This window comes from Anopheles merus, chromosome 2R (genome assembly GCF_017562075.2).
Source record: "Anopheles merus strain MAF chromosome 2R, AmerM5.1, whole genome shotgun sequence".
Lineage (NCBI taxonomy): Eukaryota > Metazoa > Arthropoda > Insecta > Diptera > Culicidae > Anopheles > Anopheles merus.
The window spans coordinates 33,910,515-33,935,886 of record NC_054082.1 but is presented as its reverse complement, the minus strand read 5'-3'; the positions used below and the strand labels follow the sequence as shown (position 1 = coordinate 33,935,886).

The window sequence follows — 25,372 nt, the reverse complement described above, 5'->3', positions numbered from 1 at the left end:
TGTTTGCTTGGCAAATATAAACACACGACGGCTGCGGGCAGGAGAGAGAGAGAGAGAAAGTGCACGCTGGACAACTAACGCTGGCTGCTAGAAGTGAGCAAGGTGGCAACTCTTTAGACGTTTAGAGGGAGTGGAACCACGGAAAAGGCGAACCTCGGGGTGTTGTGGGAGGGTAGGTGGTATGATTACAAAGAACGGGCGCGCATAATTCACTGCGCTTACTTGGGCTCAAACAAGTGCGCCACCACCCTGACGGCGCGGGTGCGTATGTTGCATGGGAAAAGACAGAGAGAGAAAAAAACAAAAGCGCTAAAGTTGATTTAAAAGCGATAGCCAACTTTGTGCAGCAGAGCTGTATTGTGTCGATTAGCAGCTTCCCAAGATGTAGACAATTTTATTTGGAGAATTATTGTTCTTTATCTACTCTGCCGGTGTAGGAAAAGGGCGTAGGAAAAGCAACAAAAAGGGAGGTAGCAAATCTCAATGTAAAATACATATCCAACATCACACCATCAGCGCCCAAATCGGAGCCGTTGTGGTTGACTGTGAGTGTGTGTGTGTTTTTTTTTAATACATCGCTTACTTTCATTGCTCCCTGGCCTGGTCCCGAGTCGAACAACCGTTAGCAGGCGAACCGATGGCGCGAGATGGTAGTTCGCTGCTGTCGTTCGTGATCAAACCGCGGAAATGGAAATGGAAGGGAGAACGCGGTTTGAACGCGTAAATAAACCCCCCCGTCAATACAGAAAAAGGGACGTTACGGCTAAGGGGGGGGAGAACCGTCCACAAGCTTCCATCCGTCCGTCCGTGGGTGCGGAAGAGGCGAGGAAGAGAATATCGGTGTTGAAACAGATAAAGCATATTAAATGGCTCAGCGAAGCCAAAAAGCTCATAAAATAAATTGTTTTCCATGCAACGAAGCAGCAGCAGCAGCAGCAGTTGTGTTGGTGGTGATTGCGCTGTCCCGCTCTGTCTTGCATGTGTTGTGAGGGGCGCTATGAGAAGGAAGCAAAGCGCGCGCGAGTTGAGCGCGGAGTTGAGAGCAAAAGTGAGCTAAAAAAACTCACGCGTACCGCGCTTCTCACGCCTTTTCGTCGATCGTTCGTGATGGAGGAAAAGCGATAAACGCTGCGATGCGATGTTTTATGGTATGTGTGTGTGTGTGTGGAGCAGCACACACGAACTGTCAGGCAAAAATATCAATTCCATCCGGATACTATCGAGATACGGAGAGGGTTTTTATTTAATTTTTTTGGTTCGTACTCTTCATTCGAGGGGATAAAAATGTTTCGAAGAGAGTAAAAACCCCTGCTTTTGCCGTGCCGCGAGAGAGCTAGGAAGATTATTCGAATATTACTCCCCTATCGTATGCGTCCCACACACACTGTGTGTGTGTGCGCGCGTGTTTGACTGTGTCGGCATGTTACCCCATTTCCAACAGGCCACACGACGGCCAACCGGAACGGGTTGATGCGGTGTTGAATCAAGTGAGCGATGCCGCACTTTCGGCTTTGTTTTGTTAATAAAATATCACCATTCCCCTTTTCCTGCCGCTTACTGCTAAACTGTTGGCATTCAGTGCCCGAAGGGCCGGCCCACTCCTCATCCCGTGCTGTTTGTATTTTAAGGGGCGGACGAAACAAGGAAACAGAAAACACGAAATAGAAGAAACAGGATAAATAAACACGTTGACAGAGTGTGTATCGTTCGCAGTGGTTTTAGATGGAACGATATCGCCTTTGTTTGCTGGTTTGGTGTTGGAGTGGTGTTAGCGTTTATCAATAATGAAGATGTTGAGCTTGTAATGTCGGGATGGGGTAGCGGGTTTTATCAGTAAAATTATTATTTCCCCTATCCCCTTTAAGCTTCTGCTAGATTCTCGCATCAATTGCCCATCGATAAAGAATGCAAATAAAAAGCAATTCAGACAGGTTCGAAAAAGTGCGAAAGGTTGGCCTACTACATATCTGCTTCGCTCCGTTCCTTCCGTGAAGTCTATATGCAAAACCCGAAACGTCATAATCAACGGTGTTGCCCCCTCCGTAGTGGAAAGAAAAACGGTAGTTGCTTCCGTGTGCGCGAGCTTTGCAAACGCTTTGTTGCTTCCCCTCTCTATACTGGACGCTTTCCATTCCGCCGCAGCTGGACAATGATTTATGATCGGTTTTTCTGTGGCGGCTTTGTGTGTGTGTGTGTGTGTGTGTGTGTGTGTGTGTGTCTTTGTATGTGGTGGTTAGCCTAGCCGGATTCTCCAACATCCACCTCCACCCGGATGCCTCAACTAATGCGGCTGTAGTAGACAACACACGCTATTAATCCACCGCCCTGTACCCATCGACGACGCGCATTGGCGAGAACTAATGAACACATGAAAGCTGCAGGAGTGACAGGAGTGTCCAAAGCCACAGGTACTTCTCACACGTGTGCACTACTCGGCAAGGTACTCGGCCAGTCGGAACAGGCAGTCGTGAACCGGACTTGCCAGACCACCAGATATTATTAATCACGATTAGTTTCGCTTCTAATCAAATAATGAATTCCTCGTGCCGTGTTGGCAATGTGTGCCTCGCCGTACTCTCAATCCGATGGCTCCAATAGCTCCGCGCTGCCACCGCTGCTCCGGATGTCATTGTGCAGGAGGATCCTGGAATGATTGAATGTTGCTAAGGCGGCTGACCTAAATCATCATCGTCGTTCCAGCACACACACACACACACACACACACACACACACACACACACACACACATACACACACTGTCCTCTTTCAGGTGAGGTTGGTGCGTCCAGGTGAGTGATTCTTTCGCTGATTGGATTATGATGCTTGCCCATTGTCCTAGCCAATGCGGGAAGGAGATGAGTCAGAGAAAATAGTGGAAATAAGAACGGAAGTCTTCAACACACTGTATTCTAGGATTTTTTTCACATAGTTTTCAACCAAAGCTTGAAACGTTAGCCTTACCGGACGTCTCGGGAAAACAAAACCGGAAATCAATGTTCGCACAAACGGGAGAACGAAATACGGGATGCATTGTTTGCATTTGGAGTTATGCGCAGTGCTCCTGCTACTACGCGTACGAATGGCACAAAAGCAGTTTGTTAGTATCAAGCCCCAACGGGCACATCAACTACAACCAGTTGTCGCTTACGCTAATTTCGACAAACAGACAAAGTAGTAGAAATAGGGGGAAAACAACAACAGCTAATATAAAAGGATAACTCACAATAGCACATAGAGCACCGGAAACAAAAGCTATGGAATCAGGAATAATGGAGAACCTCTGCCTTTGTTGCCGAGAACCATGGGGAAAAGGTAAACTAAAGTTTATCCACAACTTGCAAGCAATTGTGTACTTTTAATTTTTTATTATTGTTATTCGCGGGCCATGGAAATGTGGGGGTTGTGCAAACAGTTCAAACAGAAAGCAAGATGAGTTGACTGACTTTCTCTTTAAAAAAAGAAAATAGAAAGACTTCTTTTAGCTTTTACAACAGCTACTGCTTGTGTATAGAGCTGCAATGGAAGCTTTTTTTGCTATACAGAAAAGAATTACAAGAGGACAATCAGAAGATTGCCATAAGGTCCAAAACAGTAGCATAAAGCAGTGGAAATAAGTAAAGTATGCCTAAAAACTTGACTATTTTTATTACAATTTGTCTGTTTTTAGCAAAATGAAACTGTTTTTTGGGACGCGGGTTGAGAGTTGGAACACACTTTCAGTGCATCCCTACAGTACACTGTCGGTACCGTTTAGCATTACGAACGCTCCTAACCCCCTAATCGTTTGCATCTGTTTCACCATTCTCGATCTATTTGACCGAACAATCCGCACTTGGCTTTCCGACCAAAACAACAAAAACATGAAGAAAAGCTAAACCCCGTACGTGACAAACCAACAATGGGTGGAAAACGGGAAAGAGGAGAGTGAAAAAAATATCGCCACCCCACCCGATGAGGTAAACCCCAAAATGCAAAAAAAACCCTCTCGCCGTCTCGTCGTCGCTCCCAGTGGGTGGTGGTGGTGGTGATGCAAAAATCAATAGCATATGTGGGAGTGGGTAACGGGGGGATTGTAGGAGTATGACGAGGAAGGGTTAGGATGGAAAAGCCATGCAGAAAATACACAATTTCCCGTAGGGCCTTCCCGTAGGGTGGTGTACGTTGTGAATGAGCTTTTCACGCGGTTCAGGTGTGTATGTATGTGTTTTTTTTCATTTCTCTCCTGTGTGCTTTTGTATCAGCATGTATGTGTGTGTGTGTGTGTGTCTCTGTTTTTGTTTTGTGCACATGGAGTGTGCACAGTTTTGTGCAGTGCACTTGATTATTTATTAAACACCTATCAATAATCAATCTGTCGCCGGGGTATGTGTGTGTGTTTTTGTGTGAGCCACGGGAATCGTGGCACATCGTGGTGGTGGTGGGTGGTTGGGTGTTGGTAACATTTTTGCATGAAAATGCAACGGAATCTACATACACACTCTGCCATAATGATTGCGGGTTAAGCGCAGCCTATGAAACCTTACCCCAAGTGAGCAGTGGAAAGTTTCCGAGAAAAGTCTGTAAAATCCCATACTTATTACAAATGAATGATTGATAGTGGTAGTCCAACAAGCGTCACTGACTTTGGAACAAACAAAAAAGCAGTTTACAAACATTGCTTTTAAAAATGAATCGTAATAATTTGGATGGATTGCGTTAAATTTTAACCTCTTGTTTTGCTGTTGTTTTCATCGCCTCTTATTTCAGCAACACATAAAGTGACCTGCAGGCATCACAAATCATAAAAAAAATCAAGACCCTTCATAACACCCATTCACCCCAAACGTGAGAGCATTTGCCGATGGAGTGCAACTGCTTCGATGCAACAACAACAGATACTGCAGGGGAAAGAGGGGCAAAAAGTACAAGCGTCAAAACTACAATGTCGAAGTGGATTCGTTCATTGGCTTTGTATCACGTAACTGGGCTTTGATTTTACGGCACGGCCAGGATGAGAGGGCACCCATATGTGTGGTTGGCGGGACCGTTGGGCATAGTTGTATCCTTTGGCTTCATTTCTGGAATTGGTTTTAAGTACGCTAGAAGTAAGCTGAAATAGCAGGTTAATAGTATAATGAATGGTTATAGTGAATGTTAGTTGATAAAGCAATAATGATGTAGGTCAGAAAAGTGAAACGAAAGGAATTGTTCAAGTCTTTTCGATGTTAATATTTAATGTTAAGGATGGCGAAGTAATGCGGTAAGATTGTAATAACATAATCATATTTAGTCATGTTTAGATAATGCATGAGAACAAGGTCCGAACTCGAAACTGAGCTTTATTTATTTTAAAAACAAATTGTGAGCCTTTAAGAGCCAATACAATGCCATTGACATTGGCCAGTTCACATAATTGAGGCAAGCAAGAATAATCGGTCTGCAGAAGGAAGGAAAACGTTAGGCTAGAAGGGAATGAAAAAGAGCCAATGACCGTTTGTACAGGCATTCCTGACCTTCTGGATTAACACCGCGTAGCCTAACATTTTACCACACGAAAATAAATGACAGCCAGCAAACCAATAACAACAACAACGAAATGGCACACAGTTATTGCTTCTTTTTATTGCTTCTTTTGCACTTAATGCATCCCCGTGTGTTGTTCTCCGTTGGGCGAATGCAACGAGCGTGGCGCGCGGCTGCTGCACCACACATACACACCCACCGCTGGGTTCACCAGTTATATGCAGCTCGCTTGGGGTGTTTTTTTGTTTTTTTTTTCTCTTTGCTATTCAACGGAGCCCGCTTTTCCGCTTGCATCGATCGAGAATCAACTCGCAAACGAGTAGAGAGCCCAAAACCTCTCCGCGGCCCGGAGGGCACATTGCAAACGATCCATCTACCTCACCCCCCCCCCTCCCACGCTCCCCTTAACATCGCTTGAGGATGGTGTGTGTGTGGGTATGTATGAGCATACGTGTTGAGCCAGCCGCCGCACGAAAGGCTGCACATTTTGCATTGCCGACGCGCGTGCACCGTGTGTTTTTGCTGCAAATCGCAAAGTGTGATGCGTGTATGTGCGCGCGAGCGTTTCTCCGATTCCATCGCTCGATGACGACGACGACGACGACGACGATGTTGCTGCACTACGCACACAAGAAACGGCACAAATTAAGCATTTTGAGCAGCCAGGTCCGTCCGTTCAATTAAAAAAGTCACCCACCACCATCTCTTTCTCTCTCTCGTTTGGCTTTGGCTGGCTACGCAACGGCCGCTTGGGCATGCGTGTGTGATGTGATATGCGGCTAAGCTAATTTGCTGGTGTGGTGGTGGTGTTCCCTCCCCCCCCCTACTACTAGTGCTCGCGCAGTGGCAGTTGTAACGCATGTTGAGTCGTGTAATGTTGGTTGGTTGGCGCATCAAATGGCTTGCTAGCGTGCAGCGGTTACAACGGGTCCTGTGGCGCAATGGATAACGCGTCTGACTACGGATCAGAAGATTCCAGGTTCGACTCCTGGCAGGATCGCTCGCTTTGAAACCTTTTTTTGTTGTGTTAACACATCAGTTAAGACCGTTTGATCTTCTTTTTTTGATTTGCGAACGTTTTCTTTAACCCTCCAAATTGTAGCACACCCCTTAAAATGGTACGCAGAAAACAAGAGCCGAAACGGAGCCCCGAGGTAGTAGCACTAGACCCCTTGCTCTCCCCCCTCCTCCACTCCCTAACAGTGACTGGAGGGGCAAACGCTAACGACCTTATTCAATTGTGTCTGCTTCACCTTCGCACTCGATGTAGACCAAACCGGCCAGCGCAGCGCAACATCAGCGGTAACGGTAGGTAAGTGTTCGAAGACCACTCCTCCCCCTTCTACCCCTCCCACTCATTCAACCAAGTTGCCACTGGGGTAGTTTGCTCGCTCTCTTCCCCTCGTCGTCCAAACCCAAAACCGCGCCACGGTAGAGGAGGGGTGTTACTGTGTGTTTCTTGTTGGTTTGAGCCAGTGAGTCCCAGCCACGATCACCCTCTTTTTCGATGTTTACAAAGAGAGAGAGAGTTTCAGAGAGCGAGTGAGAGAGCAATAAAATTAGCATTAATGAGAGAAGGAACACACAGACACAAAACTGTGCAACAGTAGAAGCGAAATCCTCCTCTGCACAGATCCGAGCCAAACCCGAGGCCAAGCTTACGTCAAACCAATAGTATCGTGTCGCGCAAAACAAAATAACAACAAAAAAGAACCTTCCACCCACCGTCTCCGTTGCCGCATTCAATCGCCGTCATCCGCATCATCATCATCATCATCGCCGTCATCGTCACCGTGGCGGTGGGTCTGACACATAACCCGAAGAGAGAGAGCAAGAGAGAGAGAGAGAGAGAGAGAGAGAGAGAGAGAGAGAGAGAGAAAAAAAAAACGCTTCATATATTATTTGACATTGATCTACATATGCGAATGCCGTCGTTGCCGCCGAACGCCGCGAACCATTTGTTGCCGCGTGTTGTGGCTCACCACTACCTCTACACACGTAAAACACGTAAAACTTACCCACCCCACTACCCTCACACCATTCGCGCTAGAAGGGTTTGTTGGGGGTGGCGGTAAGGGTTCGTTTTGCTTCTTTGCCGCACATTCGGGTACGGAATTGGTGACTGTTTGTTTGCTTTTTGTGTGTGTGTGTGTGTGTGTGTGTGTGTGTGTGTGTGTGTGTGTGTGTGTGTGTGTGTGTGTGTGTGTGTGTGTGTGTGTGTGTGTGTGTGTGTGTGTGTGTGTGTGTGTGTGTGTGTGTTGTCAACAAAACACTCCAAATCCGAGGAATTTTGCTCCTGTTTCTCGGTGACGTTATGGGCTGGTGGAGGGAGGGTTGTTTGGACTACCAACAGCTAACTACCGTGTTTGACGCCCTTTCTTGCCAGCTTGCTTAATACATCAATCGATTTTAATATTTTTAAATTTTTGAACTTTTAAACAAGCCAACGAACTGGTTCGTTAATTAAAAAAAAATGACGTTAAGGGTCAGCTGTACCTCCCCCCGCCGCCATTCTCCCTCTTTGCTGACCTTCCCTAATGCTCACACACAACACACTCACACAGCACAACAGCAAGCACCGCTAAAAGTGGGGCGAGCCACACCTTCCCTTTTGCTGTAGATGGTGGAAAGCAATCCTTTACCATTTCTCCTGCTGCTGGCCTCGAGAATACCTTCCCTACAACGGAATGGTGCGGCCACCGGAAATGAAAATACTCCTTACGGTGTGTGTTTATTGCTTTTTGTGCTTCATTCGATGGTTTTACGTTATTGTCCACGCGTCCCCGGACTGAACGATCCTTTTGCCACGCCAATTTGTGCCCGGAAGCGCGTCCGATAACGTAACGCTTTATTTTTTGTGACGGTTTTAATGGATGGACCACTTCATTCAAAGGGGAATTTGTTTGTTTGTTTGTGCCTTCTTTGGCGTGGTACGTGAAACTATCGGAATCCCTACCTGTGTTGGTGAACGAGCTGCAGCAAGCCTACGATACAAGTATGTTTTACAATAATGTGCAGGGCAAAGCCAGATAAACCAATCGAAAACAGAGCAATTGATGTTTCGTTTTTGAATTGCCCTACAGAGAATCGAGTTAAAGGGACAATCGAAACGGTGTAATCCTTGCTAGAACCTTCATTAATTTACCTTCACCGATGGTGTGTGGCGCGGGCGCATTACTCATGCACGCTTTGCGTTGTTATCTTGTTGACAACGACCCGTACGATCGATGATGGGGCTGAGACGGCTGCGCATCTCGGCTCGGTTCTGTTCAGCGGGCCTACACTATACGGCATTAGTCAGAGTCAGTATATGCCCCGGACCCGGTACCCGTGCCGCAACGGGGAAACACCACACCAGGCACACACAAAACATGATCGTTCTCGTCGATCGATGATTCACAGACCCGGGTCGGTCGGTTAGACGGGGGGTGGGTGTTCTAGCGCTACGGCGAAATTTCCCTTCTACCCTGCTAGCGACGCCTGCCGGGCCGGGACGGTGTTTTACCCATTTGCCGTTGACCGAAGCAAATGCCGTTGAGTCACGCGAGTTTAAAAGGATCATTCACGAGGGACACACTGTAATCTCTCACTCTCTCTCTCACTCTCTCTCTCTCACTCTCTCTCTCACACTCTCTTGCGATAAATTGTCCACTTGCGTCCCTCGGTGACGGAAGAAAAGGGCACGGAAATGCAACAACGAGCCCCTTATGTTAGGGATTTCGAAAGCAAATTCTATCCATGTTTGGCTGTGTTTTTTTTTTTTGCAAAGGGGGAAACAAACAAGACGCTCAAACGTAGGACGGAAAAAAACCAATGAGGGTATGGAAGGTGGCATTTTATTAACTTTTTATTGTAAGCGGTACCGGGCACAGAACGGATTTAAACGGATGGATTATGAAAAGAGCAAGCTTTAGCGGTGACACGGAGCAATAAAGATGGTTGAAAATTAACCTGCAATTAGTGTGGATTTGAGAACGAAAATTTGGCAATGGCGCAAACCTTTAAATTTTAAAAGGAACCCTGTTTTTGGAGGATAACCGTATTCCTTTACACGCTGATGCGTAAATGTGTTTTGTTTTGTTTTTTTTTAATTCGTTGCTTTATCATAATGTAAGCTCTATTTTGCCCCCTTATGCTCTGTGGAATTCTCTTATATCATCCCCCCTGCCCCGCTGAAAAACTGTGCAAAAGTGAGCTTTTCGGCGATGGCAACACGCAGCAAATAGCGCACCACCACCACCACCACCACCACGACCGGAGCGGAGCGAAGTGAGTTGGTAGGCGTACGTGCCTTTACCATACGCAAGCATTTTTTTTTTGTGGAGGGGAATTTTATGTTTTCGTTCCCCATCGCATTTCGCACAGTGGCTCGATCTTTAAGCCTGTCTGTGACTGTGTGTGTTTGTATGTAAAGTTATGTGGCTTAGGTTTTTTTTTATTTTGGGGGGAAGAAGAGGTAGGATGTGTGTTGCGTGTTGAGTTGGCATAAAGAAAAGAGCAAAAAGCAGTGGGTGAGAATTAAAAAACAATATCCTTCGATGCCTGGAAAGCGGGAAGTCCTTCTTGCGTAGCGGTAGAGAGTGTGGAAAGTATGGCTCACATAAACCGATAGTACGAAGACAGGGAGTGTGATTTTGTTCACCAATCGCGCTCACACGCACTTGTCTCTGTCTCTGTCTCTCTTTCTCCCGAAGATAGAGTAAAAAGACTCAGCGCCTACTACTACGGCAACTTACAGCGCCAACTCTTGGCGTACTATCGTTGCGAGTGAAACACTGACACGATTAGGGGTGGTGTGGGAAGCATTTTCCCCCACCTGGTGGAGTTTTTATACAATTTTCTCCGTTGCGTCGAGGGGCGGATAGGTTGAGAAAAGCACAGTCCCCCAGCGGCACACATCGATACGTGCTTATCCTGTCGTCCTTTCCGGCCGTGTCGTCCTTTTCATGGTGGCAGTAAGTGTCTCGAACAACTCCTGCTTTTTGCATTGTTAGATTTGATACACACAATTTGATAACGTTTCCGGAGAGCTACAATTCGCTTGCGAAAACGAAATCGACCACACTCAGCCCCTAAAAAGGCAGTGGTTGCCTATGGCGATGGTGTGAGAAGCGCTGCTAATGAGCTTCTCTCTCGCTTTAAGTGGCCGTATGATCCGCATTTAACGCCAACTGCCATCCAACTGTTGTGTTCCCGAGTGTGCGTTAGTGTGTGTATGTGTGTATGGGGCGGGTGATAACAAATCATTAACATATGCTCGAGGTAGCACGCACCCAACATACACATCGCGCGCGCTCACATGTTCACGCACGGACCTTTTGCTCGAACGCGTGTGCTCGGTGTGCGTGTGCGTGATAAAACGGGTTCAAATGCTGTGCTTTGAAAGAGCAAGAGAGAGAGAGAGAGAGAAAGAGGGGGGCAAGGGAGAGAAACAAAAAGAAAAAGAAATGTAAGAATGTCCATCCATTACCACTTCATTCTCGTCTCGGTTTTGCCACTCCTGGCAGCGCTCGGGAGTGTTTGTGATTTGTTTGATCCTCTATCTTCTTGTACTGTAGCGGTGTGGCTGTCGTTACGTTTCTCTTCTCCGATTCTCCGCTTTTCGGGTGCGTCTTCGACCTGGCCAGGCCAGGCCAGCTGTTTCCCGTCGCTACCCTTGTGCCCGTCGTTCTCGGTGGAAGAGCGAAGAAGCCTAAGAATGATTGAACTTTAGCACCAGACGTGCCAGAGCACGACAAACGCCGTATATATCGGTATTTAAACAAATAAAGAAAGAGAGAGAGAGAGAGAGAGAGAGAGAGAGAGAGAGAGAGAGATAAAGAGAGAAGTGGGTAAATGGAATGTGAAATAGGCAACCAAATTGAACCAAAATACAGATTAGAACACATTAGCCGTCAGTACGAACGTGCTCTGGTTGCTGCCGGTTGCATGGGAAGATTCCACCGTGGTGGAAATTCGCACTACATTTGCATGCTGCACACTTACCCACACGCAAGGAGCTGTCAAAACAAGTGTGTCGGCCCCCGTCCGGCGACGAGTTATCGTTTTCGTTTCGCTTTGCCACGAGCAACGAGTTTCCCCTTGGTTTTCCCTTGCTGCGCGTACGCGTGTAGCTTAATTCCCGCGAGCGCTAAACGCGCACGGGCTGGGCAACCCCATCTTATCGCCCTATCCCCCCCCCCCCTCTGCATGATGAGAGTGAACCCCCGATCCATCCATCATCTTCGCGTGCTCACCCGCTCACGATCCTCGGCGTCATCATCATCATCAGCGTCGTCGTCGTCGTCGTCATCAACCATCTTCACGGGTTGCTCGCGCAGCCGATACGCGAGACCTTCGACTGAACGGGGGGTGGCGGCATGGTTTAGAGCGGGGTTGGAGGCATTTTTTCCCCTTGAGTTTTAAATATTGTTCGCTCGGTGCTAGCCCCGTGGGTTCGTGGGTAGAACAGGGGCTGTAATGGAGGAGGAGGGGGGAGGGGGGGGGGGGTAGAAATCGGTTTGCAAATGCACACACAACCGTGTTGCACTGCTGCGTTGCGAGTTGTTTTACTTTTTTTTTGGTTTCCCTGCACGTTGCACACAGGGTGTGAGATAAACGGCACGGCACACGGTTGTGTGTGTGTGTGTGGTTGGGGATGGTTTTATTGTGTCTTGGCTATTTTTTATTTCCTCTTTCGGTAGGATCACAGTGGCCGCGCTTTGTTTAGTAGCCTGTCTGCGTGTGTCTCTCTTTCTCTCTCTGTGCACTGATGAGAGGGGATGACGGTAAATTGATACCGAACGACCCCCACGGCGGTGGTGCGTTGCGTTCCCCTAAGCATATTTTGCACCAGCACGGAGGGTGAAAACAGTAATAACAAGAAGAGAGTGAAAAAAGCCAGCATATCGACACTGTAAAGAGGAGCACAAGAAAGAAGACAATAAGCGAAAAAAGAAAACAGCAAATCCCATCAATCGCTGCCTGCTACGATAAATGGTTTTCCTCTCTCCGACAACGGCCATCGGGTGAGCAAGCCGCACTGCTCACAGCTCATCGTAGTGAGCTGCCTCCGCTCGAGACACAATTTCATTGGATTAGGGGTGCGGGGAGAATACAAGAGGAGCAGAGCAGCAGCAGCAAGGAAGCGCGGAAGGAGCGAGACCAGTGGTGAACGATATCGGTTTTTTTTTACATAATAAAGAAACAAAAGAATCGACTACCACTCTCGTCTCTCCTGTACACCCGCCTGCACACTCACCCTGCTGTAGCCATTTTGCTCCAATCGTACTCACAATAAACGCTCACACAGCTTCTCTCTCACTCTGTTCCCTGTCTCTCTCTCTCTCTCTCGCTTTTAGCGTACGGCACCCGCACAGCTGATTCCGAAAATCCGCTTCCTTCACGAGCGGTGCACATGTGTGCGTTCATATACGTACACGGTAGCCCCTATCCGTACACGGATTGGCGCGTGAGTGACCGGCCCCGTTTTTGCGTCCGTACACGCGCCGTACACACACTGTAAACGGTGTAGAATGACGGACAGCGCGCGCGACACCGATCGGGTCACTCACGAGTGTGTGCGCGCGCGCTCTCTCTCTCTCTCTATCGCTCTCGCTTTGGCGCTGGAGCACGGGCTGGCACACGGCGCGAGCTTGCAGCCGCTTCACACAGAGGCCCGAGCGGTGGCGCGCACACACACGGTGCGGTCCGTCGTCTGGTGCTGCTCGAACGGTGCGTTCCCGGTCGCTCGGGGACACTCGCTTCATTTTCGTTCCGGCGTTCGAGCGTGCAGCACACGCGGTCGCATGAAGTATCACCCAAGATTGCACGGTCGTTCAAGACAAGACATACAGTGGAGAGATAGTGTTAAACACCACTTGAGGTACAACACAAGACATTAAATAGTGCCAGTGAAAGGTGCAGTGTGTGTGTGTGTGTGTGTGTGGTCGATAAAAGAAAAAAAGAAAGAATAATCCTTTTTGTCGCACGGACGGAAAGCGAACGCGAAAGGTGTTCAATCAATTAATTATCCTTCCCGGCGCAGTGAAGTGAACACAATTTGCCAAAATAAAAAAAAAGGAATACGATGGTGTGAAACAGCACAGAAACCAGATCAGTGGCAGTGTAACACAAAGATAAACACAGTTTGCTGGAGGGCACCGACAACTTAACGTTGCTGTAGTGCGGGGTGATCTCGAACCAAGAAGGAACAACGGTCGCGTGTCAACTTGGTGTCGCTCTTTCACTTCCCCGCTCGTACGCTCGTTCGCACGTGCCAACGCGCCAGTAAGTGCGATTTGTGTGCTAGTGTACTCTTTACAGTGGCCAGCACAAGCACGGTGTTGTCCTAGGAGCTTCCTAACGGCCAAGAGTAAAGCCACCATTCCAACAAAGTCGTGTGTGTGTGTGTGTGTGCGTTTGGAGTAACTTTTAAAGTAGCTCCGTCCCTTCCAGCGCGGCCTGCACCTACTTTGCGCGGGGCAAGGTCGTCGACGGCATTTCGATCGACGGCCACAGAAACGAGTTTTCCGCTACCTGTGGTTACGCGTGCCTGTAGTGCGCTTTGTGTATGTGTGTGTGTGTGTGTGCGTGCATTCCTAAAAAAAGTGCAACTTGCAGCAAATTGCCCGAGCTTGCCCGATCACAACTGGTGGCACACCTCGCGAGAAAAGAAAGGCCAAGAAAGAAAGCCCACGTGTGTAACGCTGCGTAACGCCGTCACCCCTAGTAACCATCGCGCTCGCTGTCCTAGTAACGCGACGTTTCGCCGTTGCTAGCGTGCATCATCGGAAAGTGAGTGAGAATTTAGAGCGTGAACTAGATAACGAGTGCGTAACGTGTGTTCGTGTGGCTGTGTGCAGCAAAAAAAAGAAAAAGAAAAAAGAAAGCAAAATCTGCATTTTCCACTCCTCACGCACTGTGGTGACAATCGGTGCTCTCATTCACCGCGTGTGCGTGTGTGTGTGTGCATGTGTATGTGTGACAATTGCTAGTGAACGTAGCACAACCTTACAGTGCTGTAACAGCGGCTCCCTTTGGAGTGGCAGTTTGTGGACCCGCTCTGTTCGTTCCTTTCGTGCGCGCGTCTGATCTCACCATGACCCTGCCAACGAACAGTACGTCCACCGTGGCCGAGGACGACTCGGACATGTTTGGGCCGCCCCACTCGTCGCCGCCGATCCGCCGCAACCGGCCGAAGGTGCCGATGATCTCGCCCCAGCTGAAGCAGCGCGAGGTGCGCAAGCGGATACTGCAGCTGTGCGTGCACAAGCTGGAGCGCATCAAGGACTCGGAGCGCAATCTGCGCCGCTCGGTGTGCATCAACAACACGTACTCGCGCCTCACCGACGACATACGGCGCGAGAAGCAGCACAAGCTGCTGATGCTCTCCAGCCTCGCCAAGTGAGTATTGTTGCATTTGCAGTGTGATGGGTGCTGTCGGTGTTTGTTGGTGTTTTTTGCTTTGTTTTTGCATTTAAACCACCCAAAAAAGAAAGGACACTGCGTGTGTTTGTGTGTGGTCAAGTGTCTTCGCCCACTGTGTGCGTGTTGTACGGGGTTGCGTGCGTTGTGTCGGGAAGCAAAAAAGAAATAAAATAGACATTGTGCTACTACACCTTGGTATATAGTGGAGGGTGCGATAGGCAGGGGGTTTGGCGAGGGGGTGAAAATTACGTGCACGCACGACCGCTGTGTGATGTGTAAAAAAGTTTGTGCGTACATAAGTACGCATGCAAAGCGAGCGAGAGAGAGTGAGACGGAGAGAGAGAGAGAGAGAGTGGTCCAGAAAGAGAGAATGATAGTAAGGAAGGGAGAAACCCAAAAGGCGACAGTGAGCAAGCATAACGGTTTACGCCAGTGCGTCAGACAGAGCGAGAGAGAGAGAGAGACAGAACGGAGAGTGAATTAAAAGTGTTTTGGAGGAGAGCAATTCGTTGGGAGAATTTTCATGCTCTCGAGCGTGTGTGTGTGTGTGAGAGGTGGTTTGTGGTCCATTTAAAAGAAAAGCACGATATTGTTTATTACCACCGCAACAGACCGCGGCGGCGCCTCCATTTTCGGCGGTCGAGGATGCAAGCGACGAGCCCCAAATGATGGAACAGTTGGAAAAACAGCTCAAAAAACAAAAAAAAAAACAAAAAAACATTGTTCAAAGTTTAGAGTTCACCACTCGCGTGTGTGTCTGTGTGTGTGTTTGATCGGGTTGCTTCCGTGTCACTGGGATTTATGTTGGCGTGCACCCACAAGGCGCGCGTAATGGTGGTTTCTGTTCGCCATACTCTTATTGACATGTTGCCGCGTGCAATCGGCAATCGTGCCCTGCTCTGTACCAGAAACTAATAAAACCGTTTGCTAAAAATCACTCGTTGGCTAATTTTAGACCAGAATTCCCTACACACACGCCCCAATGACACCTAACACAGGGACACCCAGAGACGGAGGGGGGGGGGGAGGGGGTGGAGGATTGATGACGTCGCGCTTACAGTGGTGACGTATTTTGGGGTGCTTTTTGGGGTAAGATTAAAAATCACGCACAAGGTGGTGTGCTCGTACATCGTCCACCAATACACCACAAACAAACGCGTCGATGGTGATGGTAGTGGTAGTAGTAGTGAGCTTAAAATAAGTGTACACCATCAATCGGCATTCCGAGCAATCTCATATCGGCACACACACACACGCTGTGTACCTTTTCCGCACTCTTTGTCTGAGGGGTGGTTCTACCCCTCGTCTGCCAAACACACACACATACACGGAAAGGAACATGAACCTCGCTTCCACCTTATCGCATTCGCGTAGTAGGCGCCGCCGCTGCCATCGTTTCAGTGACGTCACTGATTGACATTAGCGTACAACGTCACACGCGGGGTTGGGGTTTTGTTTGCAGAACTTCAACACCCCTTTCGTGGGGGATTTTTTATCACAACACAACAAAACAGCAGCAGGGGTTTTCCTCGCAGTTCTATTTCTGGGAATGTAGGGTTTTTTTTTCTTTCTACGTCAGCTGCGTTTGGTTGGGCTTTGCTTACGTCGTTTCGCTCGCAGAATTCAATTTAATTTTTCTGTTTTTTTTTTTCTCTTCCCGCCCCTCCCCTCCTACCCCAGATCCACCGACAGCAGCAGAAAGCAGCTCGACGAGGACGACGTCTCGTCGGAGGACTGCATCAACAACAACAACAACATTACCAATGCCAACAACAACAACAACAACAGCAGCAGCAGCAACAACAACACCAATGGCAGCCATCTGCATCACCACCACCATCACCATCACCACCACCATCACCATCGCCACCATCACGACGAGCTCGGCGAGTTCGTGCACAACAATGAAAACATGAACAACAACTGCCAGCTGCAGCACAACCACAACCTCGCCTCGCAGCACCACCACAACCACCTCAGCCACCACCAGCACCTGCAGGCCCTGCACCAGCGGTTGGCCCAGTCGCCAATCGTGTCCAATGGTTCCACCACCACCACCACCGCCGCCGCGTCGGAATCGAACGGTGGCGGCGGTTCGGACAGCGCGACCGACCGGTCACCGTCCAGCCCGGTCAGCCAGCGCAAGCCGGCCGCCTCGTCGGTCGAGGCCGATCTCGAGACGCTCGACCGGGAGCTGTGCGCGCTGGACGCGGCCATGCCGCTGGTCGACCCGGAGATTACGCAGGGCGCGGAGCAGCTCGAGCAGGCGATGGTGTCGCGCAAGCGCAAGTTCGCCTCGATCGACGACGACGACAGCGACCGGCTGGTGCGGGAGGCCCTGTCCCAGATCTACTTCCCGAGCGCCGGCCGGCTGCTGACCGGCATCGACGACTGCCCGCCGGCGACCGAGGAGCGCCGGGAGGAGGACGAGCAGCAGCAGCGCACCAACGCTGGCGACGCTGCAGCAGCGGCCGCCGCCGCCGCCGACTGTATCTCACCGAAACGACCAAAGATTGGCGACCTGCTCGAGCATCACCAAAGTCAGCAGCAGCAGCAGCAGCAGTTGCACTCCTTCTCCCACCCGTTCCTGCACCCGTTCCATCCGCTGCCGGATCTGGCCGGGTTCGACTACCAGGTGCACCATCACCACCAGAAGGAGTTCGAGGTGATCATGGACGCGCTCCGGCTGGGCGTCAGCAACGGGGGCGCGATGGCGGCCGCGGCCGTCGTCGCCGCGACGTCGGCGGCAGGTGCGGCGGCGGCCGCAGCAGCAGCGGCAGCGGCGGCCGCGGCCGCCACCGGCAACGCCACCGGCACGGCGATGATGGGCTGCTGCGGTGTGGCCGGCAGTGCCGCTGGCAGTGGGAACGGCCCGTCGGCCGGCGTCGGTCTGCTGGCGGGCGCGGCCGGCACCGCCTCCTGCCAGGGGACGGTGGTGGGTGGTGGCGGGGTCGGCGTAGGAGCGGGCGGTGCCGTCGATTCCTGCGGCCAGGCGGCCATGCTGATGGGCGGCCCGGACGGCGGGGCCAGCGTGTTCCACAATCTCGTCGTTACGTCGCTGGAAACTTGAAAGTAGGCCACCATCGACCGTGAAGTCGGCGGCGTCGTCGTCGATGCTCTGGTTGCCTATGTGTGTGTGTGTGTGAGGGCTTACTTCAGTGCTTAGTGCTGTGGCCACTATCGCCCTCTCACCTTCCCACTCTCCTGTCTACTCCATTCGGCGCGATAAACACGCGAACGTAATTCTTAATTTATTTACCCCTCCAAAACTGCGCGCGCTCTCTCTCTTTCTCTTTCTCTCGGAACGGGAAATTGATTTCACTTTTGCGCTTCCGTAGCGCAATGATAAGCGCCAAGAGAAGTGACGCGCGCAAAAGAAGGAAAGACGGATAGACAGACAGACGTGTTTGCGGCAGTGGGCAGACTACAAAACAAAACAAAAGGAGAAGGAGAGTTTGGTGGCCACCGTTATGGTACCAGTACACACACACACACACACACACACACACATACCCAGGCAGCAAGCGACGGTGACCGTCGCTTATTAGACCAATTTTTATTATTATTAATATTATTATTATAAATATTATTATTATCATTATTATTATTATTAATATTATTGTTTAGCGCCAAGATTAGCAAAGTTTTTTTTGTTTAGGAAAGCCCCCCCATCCCCTTTTTTAGACCATTTAATTTGCTTCCTACCACCAAAACGATCATTCATGCCCGCATCCTCTCGCCCTCCTCCTCCTCGACCGTTCTTCATGGCCTAGAGAGAGAGATGGGGAGAGCGAGGGAGACAGAGAATACAAACCAAAAGCTTTCTGGCCCAGGGCAGGAAGGGTTTGTTGGGACTAGCTTTGTTTTAAATTGATCTTTGTCCTAATTTTAGTATGAATTCGATTTCATTCAACCAGCTCCTCCACTTTACCTACTCCAAATTACCCCCTCTCTACTGTGAACATTTCTCGGATCTGTTGTGACAAACAACCGAACACACAGTGCTTGCGAAGCCTGCCATCCACACGGGGATGTTTGAAGTTGGATTCGCGTAACCTTTAGGGCGCCAAAAAAACAACGACGACGACGACGGCTACTAATGCGCAGCAAATGTGTGGCGTGTGCAATCGCAGTAGGCAACAGAAACACAAACACACACTACTTTAACGCGCGTGTTGCGTGGGCTAAAGTGTTGCTGTTGATCTCTGTCTCTCATGCAAAACAGGAGGCAATCAAATTATGTGCAAATATTTGTGAATGTGCAAACAAAGCGACAAAGAGCATCAAGTAGCTCTCAGTTTAAAAAAAGGGCTCTCCAACAAGCTCTGGTAGAAGTTTTGTGACCCGATTTTTCGCTCCTCAGCCACTGATGCCTTCCTCCTCTCCCCATAGTCCGATCAGCCTCTTCCCGCACACAGTGAAACACGCAGTGCTGGAATTCGTTTCCGGTAGATCTTCTTCATAAACCGTCCACAAACGGCCAGCCCCGACTAAAGCAGCCGCACATGTTTCCCCTTCCCTCTTCCATGGCTGTTTCTTTCCCTTACCTTCCCTCTGTTTTTTTTTTTGAGATCGTCTAACGGTCATCACGCAACAACGCTGCTTGGCGGCGCGCGCGCTCAGGTGCCGCGCTGTGCACTGGTGGTGGGGGCCAAAGTGAGACATAAAATAAGTGAAAGTGGCTCCTCGGCCGCTGGTACGGCGGTGGTGGGCGACACACACACACACTCACACACCCATAGACACAGAGAGCAGAAGGAAGGAAAAGGAAAAACTCAGATTTAAATCGCACACAGCGCTCGGGCCGACCGTGGCTGCGATTATTATGCGCTGCCGACCGCTGCGCTGTGTTGCTTGCTTGAGCGGCTGTGGTGGCTCCATCTGATGGGCGAAACGCTTCTGGAGCCCCGCCGTAAGGTTACTTAGAGACTTGAAGGCGCGCGGACGCCTCTAGCCGTTTCTCGCTGTATGCGGTTGTGACTAGTTTGTCCACCCGCAGAAGGAGCAATTACACTACTGCTCGATTTGTCTTTTTTCTCTCTCTCTCTCTTTGCGCGCACCATACAATGTTGGTCGCTCCCCATGTACGTGCCCAGGCTTGAAGGTTTTTTTTTTTTTTTTTTTTACTGCAAACTTTTGCATCACCAGAAACTTCGAAAAGCTCAAAGCAACAACAAAAAATGGCACGTGTTGCATGAATGGTTTCTTTTTTTTTTATCGTTCTGTCTCTCTTTCTCTCTCTCTCCTTTTCTCTCTTCCTTTGTCAGTGCTTTATGCTCTCTTTGTCTCTCTCCCAAGTGGTCAGTGATAGTACGCCACTTCAAAGTTAACCGCTCGCCTCCCCTCTCAAATGATTCAGCGGAGCGCATCCCCTTTTCCACCAGTGGAAAACCGAATTCCAACATCGGCGGGTGGCAAAGCCCCCCTTGCCCTAGAAAAAAAAGAAAAAGAAGAAAAGAAAAACGCCAAGACACGCAGGGACGGACGCGTAACGCGAAGAAGATAATGTACCGTTTGCTGTGTATGTCTCTGTGTGTGTGTGTGTGTGTGTAACTCGTAACGTATCAAATTTTTCACCCGTTGTTTTTCCCCCTCCCCTCTGCACCTCCCTCCACCCCGCTGCATTCCCTTTGGCAGTGCGGTGCTTTCGTCGGTCCCTCGGGGTTTGAGTTGAAAGTTTTCTCACTCTTTTCCTCTGGTGGTGGTTTTTCTTCACCTACTACCCCTTCTGCCTTGATAGCCGGGCGGGGTGGAGGGAGTAGTCAAACCCCTCTCCCCCCCCCCCTCATCCTCCGTTCACATGCTGCCTTTATTTTCTTTCCAACACTGTTTTGAGCAACAACGCGGCAGAGCTTTTGAATGTTTTTCGATTGATTTGGTTGCTACTGCTGTTCCCTTTCATCTCTCTCTCTCTCTCTTTTTCTCTTCCCCTACCCTCCAGTTTTTTTTCTGTGATTTGGTTTTCCGTCTTATTTTCCTGTTGCTTTCGCTTCTGCCTCTTTATTCGCTATCGAGACGGGCGAACGCAGAAGGGTGGTTACAAAGTTACTCCAGCCAACCGGTGCTGGGCTGCTGTTGGGTGCATAAGTTTGTTTCAAGTTTGTTGTTTTTTTTTTTCGTTTCATTTTTCAAACGGACTTTTCCGTAGCACTTTTGTGCTATTTATGATGTGCTTTTTTCCTTTTCGTAGTTTTTTTTTTGTTTGCTTGTTTGTTACAAAGAAGCACCACCGAATTGAGGATGATTCCATTTGTCTCGGTTTCGGGTTTTTTGTTTGCTAGTATCTTATCTTCTTCCCATGTGTCAGTGTGAATATTACTGTGGCCAAAATAATAAAAAAAAGCAACACGATTGGAATCTTGAAGCAGTTAAAGTAGGAGATGGAGGGCAGGTAAACTGAAACCAAAACAATTACAAACCAATTGGAAGCAATGTGTGAAAGCAAGAAGAAGCAACAAAACAAAAAAAAACACACAAAAGTTAATCAAAGAATGTTGTGTACGTTAAGCAAGAAAAGGGTGTAAAACTTATGTAAACATGACGTACAGAAACAAACAAACAAACAAAGCAAAACAATTGTGCCGATGGGTGGAAAAAAAGTAAAGAAAACATAAAACAGCAACAACAATATCGTTCTTAAGAATATAAACGTGAAAACGCTTATAGGCAAACTCTTACAATGCGCACTAAACTAGTTGGAGGAGGGAATAAAAAGCAAAGCGGTGCAATGCAACAGAACAAGTGGCGTTGTTTGCAACCGAACCTACCAATGAAGGTACCAAGACAGGTGGAGAAGGAGGTGCGACCTCTCACGGCAAGACCGTGACGACACAAACCCACACATAACACTCTCGTTAACACTCGCGGGCAGAATGTTCCGGCTTCGGTTTTGGCACTTTTTAGCAGAAAAATCGAAGCACTCTTGCATCCATACCTACACAAGCTAGATTAACGCAATATTGAGCCCCCTCCCCCCCCCACCCCCGCTCTACCCCCTTAATATGTAAGAAAAAGCACACAAAAATAATAATGTAAAACAGAAGACGGGGATAACAGCATGGAAGCAGCATTAAAGAAAAAAAAAAAACAGTCATATAGATCAAGTAGTGGAAAACAGTAGAAACTGGGGGAGAGGGGAGTACATTTATAGAGTAGAAAATCGAAACAAGTGCACACGCATACACGGACACAAAGATGAAACATCAGGAACAAATACTCTCTTTATACAAGGTTAGAAAGGGAACAGGGAGAGTGGAAAAAAAGCAAAAGCAACAGCAGCAGTATATAGTAACACGGCAGCAAGAAAAATGCATTCGCATCGAGAAGTGGCCTCTTTCCTAACGAAACAACATCCACGGTCCGCACGGTGGAGGGGGTTGGGAAAGCAACAAACAAAGCTGTTACGACTAAATCGAACGGAAATCGTTTTAAAACGTGGTTCAACCGTGGTTAAACAGTCATACCAAGTACTATAAACTATATAGGAACACGCAAAGCAAACAAAAAAAAAAAAGGATATAGGAAAGCAAACAAACAAACCCAGAACAAAAAAGCAAAAAAGTAAGAAAGCGAGAGAATGAGAGAGAAAAAAAGAAAATATGCAAAAGAAAAGAAAACAACAACAACAACAACAACAAAACATCAACAAAATTATAACGGGGAGGGAAGATAAGAAATGAAAGTAAACAAAAACTGTGATATTAGCCGTTAAGCAGAAGCAGAAAGTGACTCTTAACACTGTGCATTCTCATCCGTAGCAAGCGAGATGGAAAATAAAAGTGCATACAATACAATGAAAGACACTGCTCGGTGGGGGAGGGGGGGGAGGGGAAGGAGAAGACCGATAACCGAAAAACGAGCCGAAGAATGCAACGTTTTGCATAATGGCATAAAGGACCATAAACCGGTGTGTATCGAGCGGGTGAAGTAACGCAGTATGCAAATTTGTGCGGGGTCATCTGTTCCCCCTCTCCCCCCCCCCCCAAAAAAAAAGACAGTGTGAACACTTACTGCATAGCGTTAAATAAAAACAAACAAAAAAAACATAAGAAAAAAAATAACGTCACTTATAATATACAAAACAGAAAAAATGGCAAAGAAAATGGGCTGAAAATGTGAAAGAAGAGAAACTGGCGACAGTTGAGAACACAACAAAAGCATAATAAATAAGAAGGAATGGGAAGGAAGGAGCAGAGAAAAAAGAAAACGGATAAAATCAAAACAAAAAATGAAAACATACTATTAATTAAACAAGCAAACAACACGGAACACACATGAACGAAGCGTTTGCGAGGGAAGCAAGTAGGTAGGACGGACGACGCGTGTGTGAGTGAGGGAAGTGCGTGCGCGCGTGTATGAGCAAAAGCATTGCATTTGGGTGTAAGCAAGGTAGAGGAAAGCTAGAGAAGAACAAAACCAATCCTAATTGCGCGAAAAACAAACAAACACAAAACAAAACAAAAACACATACAAATGGGAAAAGAAAATCCCTTCTGAATCGTGGCTTTCCTTCCTTGCTTCTCTCTCTCTGAACACCGCGCACAGGCGTCACAGACGTTTGTATTTAACCGTAGGGACGATTGTTTTTCCTCTGTTTTTTCCCCCTCCCCTTTACCCGGGAAGTAGAGCATTCATCCATAAAGTGTATAAACTCCTTTGACTTATTATTATAATGAAATAGAAGAAAATGAAAAAAAAAACATATTAAAAACAAACGTGGTTGTGTAATTTCATTGCTGTATTCTGTGGGTTTCGATACCAAAAAAGGGGGGAAAAGTGAACAACGCAAGCGAAAGAAAACATGTTCCACTGATTTATTAATACGCATCAAATCGAATCCAAATTGAGTTCAACCCAGAAGGGCGCAGTACGCCGAAATTAGTACGTAGTATGACGTACTACCACCAACCGACGCAAAAAGGGAGGTTAAAACGAAAGCTTTTCGACGAAGAAATTAGCAAAACCATCGGATACTGCGATGGTGTGGTGCGCGTTCGCGTCATACATTTTATTCCAGTGGGTTGTATTTTTAGATACGCCGCCTTGGATTGGATCGTGAAGTCGGCGGAAGGAACAAGCTTAGACTCTCTTCTCTCACCCACTCTCTTGTTGTTTTTTCTTTCGCTTTCATGTCCCACGAGCTTCCTTCCCAGTGCTTACCGGAACGTTCTTTCGATTGCGTATTGCGTGGGATTTTGCGGTGCGGTTTAGAAGGAAACTCCTTATCAGTGAACGATTTACTTCCTTCCGTGTGGAACACGAAACGCGTCAAAGGTCACGATCACGGGAAGCGGTTGGCGGGTGGGTGGTGGTGGGCAGGGTCTGTAGATGTCCATCGAAGTGGAAGGATCTATTTTCAGCGCGCTATGTGTGGTTTTTGCGCTGAAAAGTCGTCGAAGGGGGACACGGTGAGGGTGAGTTGTGCTAAAAATAGTCGCCTGCGACAGGGTGAGTGCGCAGACCGTTTCCCTGAGGGTGTGGTGTTGCGGTTCGATTATTGGTCGTGCGGGCGGCAGAGGGGTTGATGGTTGCTCAAGTATTTCTTTGCGCGCGGAGACAGGATGCGCTGGCAAACATGGCCAACACGGTAATTAAATTGTTTAACGTTCGTTCCTTTGTTCCTTGCGATTAACGATTGCTGGAAGTTTGTATTGAAAATTGAGAAATGTACACATTATTGTGGTATGGGGAGAATATGTTCACCTATATTCGACTAATGATTGACGATAATGCAAGGATAGTAGACTGATCCGGATGGGGAAAGGAACACGTCCGACAATGTTAGGAGTCTACTCGTTTGCCATTAGTATTGGGCGAAAAACTTACGACTTCGTGCTATGATACAATTAATTCAATTTATTGTTAAAGGTAAAATTATGATATTGTTAAAAAACGTAAAAAATAGTATTTTTAAAACGACTCAAAATAAAAAAAATAGAAAAGGATTGTAATTTTCATTTCACAGCATCCCGAAAACGGTCATTTCAAATCAAATGCTGTCAGTGGCGTTCGGGCGAAAACAATTCGGTTGTATGAACCCTTAGGGTTATTTCTGCATCTTGATTTGCGTTAAATTTTCCCTTTTATGAACATGAAGCATGTTCTTAAGAATAAATGATTTTTTTTTGCTTTACATTAAACCGATAAAACGTTTGAAAAAGTCCCAAAAATGTGTTTTGTTTTTAAATCCTCTCACAACCGTAGTATGCTGTCAGTTGTTTTAAAAAACAGCTGTGAGTTGCTGTTGAAAACTGCTGTCGGGTAGTGTAAACGCCTCTTTCGATTTCATTTGCTTCTCTTTCTCTCATCGCACCGGTATAGTTGTTTCTCGCTTGCTCTATCCTACTGTTCGGTTCTAGGCGCATAGTGAGCACTTGACAGCAGTGAATTGGTCAAAATAAGACACAAAATGACAGCCCCTGTCTGTAAAATAATAATTTATCAAACTTTTAACTTAAAATTA

General features: G+C 48.0%; 1 protein-coding gene and 1 non-coding gene across 2 annotated transcripts; both read left to right on the top strand.

Annotated features, from left to right (window-relative positions):
• The first annotated feature begins 6,429 nt into the window (after positions 1-6,429).
• On the top strand, positions 6,430-6,502 carry Trnar-acg. Its single transcript has one exon. It is a non-coding gene; the product is annotated as a tRNA-Arg (tRNA).
• A 6,636-nt stretch (positions 6,503-13,138) lies between these two features.
• LOC121590495 (putative uncharacterized protein DDB_G0289963) lies at positions 13,139-22,455 on the top strand. Its single transcript, XM_041910233.1, has 2 exons — positions 13,139-14,886; positions 16,591-22,455. Exons 1-2 carry the CDS (start codon positions 14,582-14,584, stop codon positions 17,978-17,980), a joined length of 1,695 nt encoding a protein of 564 aa, XP_041766167.1. The 5' UTR covers positions 13,139-14,581; the 3' UTR covers positions 17,981-22,455.
• Positions 22,456-25,372: the final 2,917 nt, after the last annotated feature.

Bases quoted from the DNA above. Each gene is read 5' to 3' on its own strand.
- LOC121590495 (XM_041910233.1), top strand. From the start codon at position 14,582: ATGACCCTGCCAACGAACAGTACGTCCACCGTGGCCGAGGACGACTCG. The intron at 14,887-16,590 runs GTGAGTATTGTT...CTCCTACCCCAG, and splicing joins ATGCTCTCCAGCCTCGCCAA to ATCCACCGACAGCAGCAGAA.